Source organism: Orycteropus afer, unplaced genomic scaffold (assembly GCF_000298275.1).
Source record: "Orycteropus afer afer isolate SDZICR_OR568_19922 unplaced genomic scaffold, OryAfe1.0 scaffold00798, whole genome shotgun sequence".
NCBI lineage: Eukaryota > Metazoa > Chordata > Mammalia > Tubulidentata > Orycteropodidae > Orycteropus > Orycteropus afer.
This window is the reverse complement of record NW_006922385.1, coordinates 650,949-659,048: the sequence shown is the minus strand read 5'-3', so window position 1 is coordinate 659,048 and position 8,100 is coordinate 650,949. Positions and strand designations below refer to the sequence as shown.

The window sequence follows — 8,100 nt, the reverse complement described above, 5'->3', positions numbered from 1 at the left end:
CAAAGGAATAACAATTACTTTGGCTGAAAGAGGTGTTGTTCATGTGTGCCATTCAGTTGATTCACAGTGACCCTATAGGATAGAGTATAACTGCCCCATAGAGTTTCTAAAGCTCTGGTAGCATAGTGCCTAAGGCACTTGACTGCTAACCAGAAGGCTGGCAGTTCAAACCCACCAGCCACTACCCGGAAGCAAGGTTGGGCAATCTACTTCCGTAGTGATACTACCTCGGCAACCCAAGGAGGGGTTGCTATGAGTCGGGTCTGACTCGATGGCACATAACAACAACAACAACAATCTTTAAGGAAGCCAACTGCCTCATCTTTAACACTGAGTGGATGGTGGGTTCAAACCTAAGTGCAGTGATTAACTATTTTGTCACCAGAGCTTCTGTCTGAAATGCATACTGATATTCCAATTGTAACTGCTTTTATGTGTAGTGGATATATTTAAACATTATTGCATTAAGAAGAAAATTTAAAAAAAAAAAATTGCTTGACACTACTATCCAGTTGATTTCTTACTCACTGTGACCCCCACTGTGTTATAAAGGCTGTAATCTTTACTGATGTAGTTTGCCTCATCTTCTCCTGCAGAGCAACTGGTAGGTATGAACTGCCAACTTTCTGGTTAGCAGCCAAATGCCTTATCCACTATGTCACCAAACCCACTGCCATAGAGTTGATTCTGACTCATAGCGACCTACATTGAGTTTCCTAGGGTGTAAATCTTTATGGAAATAGATTGCCTAGTTTCCTTCTGCAGAGTGGCTGATGGTTTTGAACTGCCAACCTTCTGGTTAGTAGTCAAATGCCTCAGACAGTGTGCCACCAGAGCTCTTTATGTTAATTATGAATGTAGGCTCAACAGTTTTTAGCAGATGGATCTAATGATTTCATTAATACAATGATACGTGTTATTTGATACTTTAAACAGAGAGTTCCATAACTGTCTTTACTTCTGTTTAGGTTGCTTGGAACTAAAGGAAGACACCATTGAAAATCTTCTTGCTGCAGCATGCCTTCTTCAGCTTCCTCAAGTAGTAGAAGTGTGCTGCCACTTTCTCATGAAACTTTTGCATCCGTCTAACTGTTTAGGAATACGAGCATTTGCAGATGCTCAAGGATGCATTGAACTTATGAAGGTGGCCCATAGCTACACAATGGTAAGAATATTTAATGTTCTAATAATAGAGACATATACTGTAATATCAGAGGTTATAACAATTACTAACATGGCATTGAACAATTTTTTAATTAAAATTAGTTTTGTATACTTGACACATTTTTCATTGTTGGTTACTATGTGCCATATGTTGTTATTGTTGATGTGGTCTAGTCAGCTTGGATTCATAGCAACATCAGAATGAAACACTGCCTAGGCTGTGCCATCCTCAAATACTTTACTATGCTTGAGCCCATCGTTTCAGCTACTCAGAGAAGTCAATGCATCTTGTAGAGGATCCTCCTCTTTTCCCTGACCTTCTACCTCACCAAGCATGATATCCTTCCCCAGGGACTGGTCCTTTCTGACAACATGACCAAAGTAGGTGAGACAAAAAGTCTGACCATTCTCATTTCCAAGGAGCATTCTGGCCTCAGTTCCTTCAGGACAGATTTGTTCGTTTGTGCCATAAAGTGCTCTATAAACTCAAAGTATAAAAAACCTCATATGATAGACTTTATCATTGCTTTATGGTTAGAATTACATTTTACAGGAAATGAAGATACAGATACTGATTATTGGGATTTTTAAAAGTTGTCAATACTATTTTGTCTTAATTGCCCCATCATGTCTCTCTTTTTATGTCCCCTGTCAAAGTTTGCCTTTCTTTGTTTTCCTCTGTATTTTTCACTCAACCTCCCTATTACAGATGATTATGTAGGTGTGGCTTTTTCTGTATAATTTGTTGTTGTTGTTGTTATGTGCTGTCGTGTAGGACCCAACTGACAGCGACCCTTCCTTGGGTTCCTGAGGCAGTATCACTACGGAAGTAGATTGCCCCTCTTCCTTCTGAGGAGTGGCTGGTGGGTTTGAACCACAGTCTTCTGGTTAGCAGTCAAGTGCCTTAGCAACTATGCTACAAGAGCTCTGGTATAATTTGTGGAAAGACTATTCAGTGTTGTTATAATAACTATTGACTTTGAGAACTCCCAGGAACTTCTATAGTAAGGGAAATATTTAGATGCATGAATCACCATATCCATTGCTTGTCAATTTGATTTTCAATACTTTTCCATAATAGTTTTAAACAGTAATTATCACTTAGGAGCTCTAGTGGTGGAGGGGGTAAAGCATTTGGTAAATAAGCAGAAGGTTTTAGGTTCAGAACCCCCAGCTGAAAAAGATGCAATCTACTTCTGAAAAGATTTACAGTCTTGGAAACCCAATGAGGTTATGAATTGACTTAATGGCAGTGGATTTTTTTTTTTCAGTTATCACTCAGTAATTATTCATAAAATAATTTAAGCCTATTTTATATTTGAAATTACTTATATAAATTTATTTATTTTTAACAGTTTTATTGAGTTACTGAAAGCCATTGAATTATATGCTTTAAATATGTGAAATTTTTGGTGTGTGTTCATTTTTTTTTCTTACACTATCTCTATTCTAGAGTATAATAACAAAGTTACAACAGACTCATACTTCTTACATTTCATACCCAAGAGTTAATAAATAATAAAGAAATAAAATGTCTGGTAACAATTGTGAAGATGGCATGGGACAGGGCATTGTTTTGTTGCTCATACTGTAGTCAGAACCAACTCAATTACATCTAACAACTAACAAAAGATAAATATCTACTATTTTTGCTATTATTATTATTAGTAATATTATTAATGTTTTTATTGTTATTATGGAAACAGCCAGTGTTTAAATATTAAAGAACTTTCCATTTCCAACTCATGGAAACAATTTTTAAGACATAAATCTTCATTAAGATTTACAGTTGCTATTTATTACAATGCTGTATTATGAAATTAAAGGTTTTTTAAATCACTAATGAAAATCAGTCATTTAAAAGCCTTCTAATTGTTATTCTTAGACAGTTTCAATATTATTTCATTTTTTCTTTAATCCTTTAAGCAGATTAGTAATTTGTATAAAATATACTAATGAAAGTAAAAAGATGAATAACATGACTGTGTTGATAAATTTTTCTGTAGAAATATTCCATCTCAGGACACAGGACTAATATTGAAATCATATGAACCATATAAAATCAATATAAACAAATATTTTATCAACTGAAATATCAAAGTCCAAGTGCAGTCATTTAAGTATGGATATCTCATTACAATTAGCAGACCCTGGCTCAGCTAATCTAAAGAACAATATGCTTCCATGTCCAGAGGGAGAATGGTCCCTTCTGGTCTACTCTGAAATTATTAATTTAGTAATAAAAATGTTTTCCTTGCAGCTGCTTAGGCTGTTCGGAAAATTATCACATGATAATTAATTCTTTTAGAGACTTAAAAATATGGAAGTTTTAGAAAAATGTATTAAAAAATATATAGAAGTGTTCTAGTTAAGAAAATTAACACTGTTTCATTTCTGAGATTTTGACTAGATTATAAATCCTGTCATTTTTGTTTAAATGCAGTATTATTTTTTTGTCTCTGTGTGTCTGTGAAACATAAAGCTCCTGTATTTTCCAGATGTTCGTGGGTCACTATTTAGTCAGAAAAAAAAAAAAAATCAAGCAGTTTTCTTCGAAGCACTCTATTTTTCCTCACTTCTAACACTCTACAGTGAGTGTTTTGCATCTGCTACTATAATTCCTCATTACATATTTACCTATGATCATGTCTAACCAGTCACATGCCACCATCTAATCTATTCAGTTCATGCTTTAAAAGATAATTATGCTATTTTTCTTCTTAATTGCTTTAGTGAAAAATCATCCAGTGTTTCTATTTTCCCTCGGACTGAATTAACTTCTTTCTTGTCCTAAATATTTGTTTGATTGTTTATTTTGTAACTAATAGTTATTTTATTATTTTCAATTTCATTGTTAAATTTGAATTATTCATTGTCTTTAGCTCTTTTACTTGTCCTAAATATTTGTTTGATTGCTTATTTTGTAACTAATAGTTATTTTATTATTTTCAATTTCATTGTTAAATTTGAATTATTCATTGTCTTTAGCTCTTTTATTGATATTAAAATTTCAAATCTTAATTGCTGTTTACATGCCTTGACTGTTTATATGGTTTGCTAGGTTTCCTTTGAGCTAGTCATGGGGGTTTCAGAGCAGCTTTAAGGGTGACCTTGAAGGTGAGCTGGGCATGGGGGTTTTGGAGCAGCTTTAAGGGCCACCTAGAAGGCGATCCAGTTGTGAGGGTTTTGAAGCAAATTGAAGGGTAGCCCAGAAGGCAAGCAGGGTGTGAGGTCTGGAGCAGCTTTAAGGGAGTCCAGGAAGTGAGCAGAGTGGTTTGGAACAGCTAAGGTAGACAAACTTGTCTGTCATTTTTCATCCTGTGGTGGCTTACATGTTAGTGTGAGGCTGGAGGCTATGAAACCAGCATTACAAATGCCAGCAGGGTTACTACCCATGGTGTTCAGCTTTCACCGGAGCTTCCACACACTAGGACAGACTTGGAAGAAGGAAAAGGCCATCCACTTCTCAAAGAATTGGCCGATGAAAACCTAATGAATTACAGTGAAACACTGTCTGATAGGTTACTGGAAAACTTTATGAATAGCCCTGAAACATTGTCCTATAGAGTCCCAGAAGATGGGCCCCTCAGATCAGAAGGCACTCAAAATACAACTGAGGAAGAGCTGCCTCTTCAGAGTAGAGTTTACCTTAATGACATGGATGGAGTAAAGCTTTTGGGACCTCCAATTGCTGATGTGGCATGACCCCAAATGAGAAGACACAGCTGCAAATATCCATTACTAAATTGGAACAGGGAATGTATAAAGTATGATTCTAGGAAAATTAGATGTCAAAAATGAAATGTAATGCATGAAGAGAGATAGGCATTAGTGACCTGAAATGGACTGGTTTCAGCCATTTTGAATCAGAGAACCATGTGATCTACTATGCCAGGAATGACAAATTGGAGAGGAATGGCATGACATTCATCAGCACAAAGAATGTTTCTAGATATATCCTGAAATACAATGCTTTCAGTGACAGGATAATACCCATACACCTACAAGGAAGACCAGTTAATACTACTATTATTCAAATTTACACAGCAACCACCAAAGATGAAGATGAGGAAATTGAAGATTTTTACCAACTTCTGCAGTCTGAAATTGACCATATGTGCAATCAAGATGTGTTGATTATCACTGGTGATTGGAATGCAAAAAGGTGGAAACAAAGAAGAATCACTAGTAGTTGGAAAATATGCTTTGGTGACAGAAATGATGTTGGATATCACATGGTAAAATCTTGCAAGACCAATGACTTATTCATTGCAAATACCTTTTTTCAACAACACAATAGCAGCCATATACATGGACTTTACCAGATGGAGGACACAGGAATGAGATTTGACTATACCTGTGGCAAGAGGTGATGGAGAAGTCAATATCTCCAGGCAAAATAAGGCCAGAAGGAATTGTGGAACAGACCATCAACTTCTCATTTGCAAGTTGAAGTTGAAGTTGAAGACAATTAAAACAAGTCCAAGAAAGTAAAAATGTGACCTTGATAGTATTCCTCCTGAATTTAGAGACCATCTAAAGAATAGATATAATGCATTGAACACCAGTGACAAAAAAACAGAGGAACTGTGGGATGACATCAAGAACATCATCCATGAAGAAAGCAAGAGGTCATTAAAAAGACAGGAAAGGAAGAAAAGACTAAAATGAATGTCAGAAGAAACCCTGAAATTTGCCCTTGAACAGAGAGTAGCTAAAGCAAATGAAAGAAATGATAAGATAAATGAGCTGAGCAGAATATTTCAAAGAGAAGCTCGAGAGGCCAAAGACAATTATTGTAATGAAATGTGCAAAGACCTAGAGTCAGAAAACACAAAGGGAAGAACATGTTCAACATTTTTCAAGCTGAAAGAACAGAAGAAAAAAAATTAAGACTCAAATTGAAGTATTAAACATTCTATGGGCAAAATATTGAATGAGGCAGGAAACATCAAAAGAAGATGGAAGGAATACACAGAGTCACTGTACCAAAAATAATTGGTTGATATTCATCCATTTCAGGAGGTAGCATATGATCAAGAACTAATGGTATAGCAGGAAGAGGTCAAGGGTCCCTGAAGGAATTGGTGGAAAACAAGACTCCAAGAATTGACAGAATACTTATGGAGATGTTTCAACAAATGAATACTGTGCTGGAAGACTCCCTCAGCTATGCCTAGAGATTTGAAAGACAGCTACCTGGGCAACTGAGCACAAGGTATCCATATTTGTACACATTCCAAAGAAAGATGGTCTCACAGAATGTGAAAATTATCGAACAATATCATTAATATCACATGCAGGTAAAATCTTACTGAAAATATTTTAAAAAGGGTAACAGCGGTATATTGACAAAGAACTTCCAGAAATGCAAGCTGGATTCAGAAGAGAACATGTAACAAGAGATATCATTGCTGATATCTGGTGGATCTTGGGTGAAGGCAAAGAATACCAGAAAATTGTTTACTGTTTACTGACTATGCAAAAGAATTCAATTGTGTGGATCATAACAAATTTTGGATAACTTTGAGAAGAATGGGAATTCCAGAGCACTTGATTGTACTCCGGAGGAACTTGTACATAAAGCAGGAGGCTGTTGTTTGAACAGAAGGGGATACTGCATGGTTTAAAATCAAGAAGGGAGGGCATCAGTGTTGTATCTTTTTGCCATTGTCTTTTAATTTGTATGCTGAGCAAATAATCCGAGAAGCTGGACTATATGAAGAAAATGTGACATCAGGATTGGAGAAAGACTCATTAACAACCTGCAATATGCAGATGAAACAACTTTGGTTGATGAAACTGTGGATGACTTGGAGCTCTTACTGATGAAGATTGAAGACTACAGTCAGCAGTATGGATTGCACTTCAATATAAAGAAAACAAAATCCTCACACTTGGACCAATAAATAGCATCATGATAAATGGAGAAATGATTGAAGTTGTCAAAGACTTCATATCACTTGGTTCTACAATTAATGTCAATGGAAGCAGCAGCTAAGACATCTGATGACAGATTGTGTTGGACAAATGTTCTTCAAAAGACCTCTTTCATGTGCTGAAGAGCAATGGTGTCTCCTTGAAGATTAAGGTGTGCCGAACCCAAGCATTTATATTTTCAATAGTCTCCTGTGAATGTGAGAGCTGAATAATGAATAAGGAAGATGGAAGACTTGATGCTTTTCAGTTGTGGTGCTGTCAAGGAATGATGAGAGTACCATGGACTGCTAAAAGAACTAACAAATCTGTCCTGGAGGAAGTGCAGCCGGAATGTTCCTTGGAAGTGAGAATGGCCAAACCTTGTCTCACTTACTTTGGTCATGTTGTCAGAAGGAACCATTCCTTGGAGAATGATATCACACTTGGCAAATTGGAGGGTCAATGAAAAAGGTGAAGGCCTTCAACAGGATGGATTGACACAGTGGCTGCAACAATGGGCTCAGACATAGCAAGGATCATGAGTGTGGCACAAGACTGAGCAGTGTTTCATTCTGTTGTACGTAAGGTTGTTATGAGTCAGACATGACTCAATGACACCTAACAACAACAACAACAGCTTTACTTTGGAAATCTCACTCATTTATATGGTTCAAGCTATTGGTTTTACATGGATGATTCCAAAATCTATTCAGGAAATGGGACCTAGCTAGATAGTGGTTCATGCACAAACTACTGAAAAATTTTGATGTTGTTGTTGTTGTTAAGGGCCGTCGAGTCATTTCCGACTCATAGTGACCCCATGCACAGCAGAACGAAACACTGCCCAATCCCGCGCCAGCCCCAAAATCCCTGCTATACTTGAGCCCAACATTGCAGCCACCGTGTCAATTCATCTTGTTGAAGGCCTCCCCCTCTTTCGTTGACCCTCCACCCTACCAAGCATGACATCCTTCTCCAGGGAATGGTCCCTTCTTACAACATGACCAAAATAGGTGA

At 36.7% G+C, this 8,100-nt stretch overlaps 1 protein-coding gene across 1 annotated transcript in view; it reads left to right on the top strand.

The window, feature by feature from the left end:
* The window catches only part of LOC103211805 (kelch-like protein 1), a 499,593-nt gene that overhangs the window by 92,588 nt on the left and 398,905 nt on the right, over positions 1–8,100 (top strand). Inside the window, exon 3 of the mRNA XM_007957787.2 lies at positions 969–1,165. Coding sequence (XP_007955978.1) covers positions 969–1,165 — 197 coding nt within the window. The remainder of the gene's footprint in view (positions 1–968; positions 1,166–8,100) is intronic.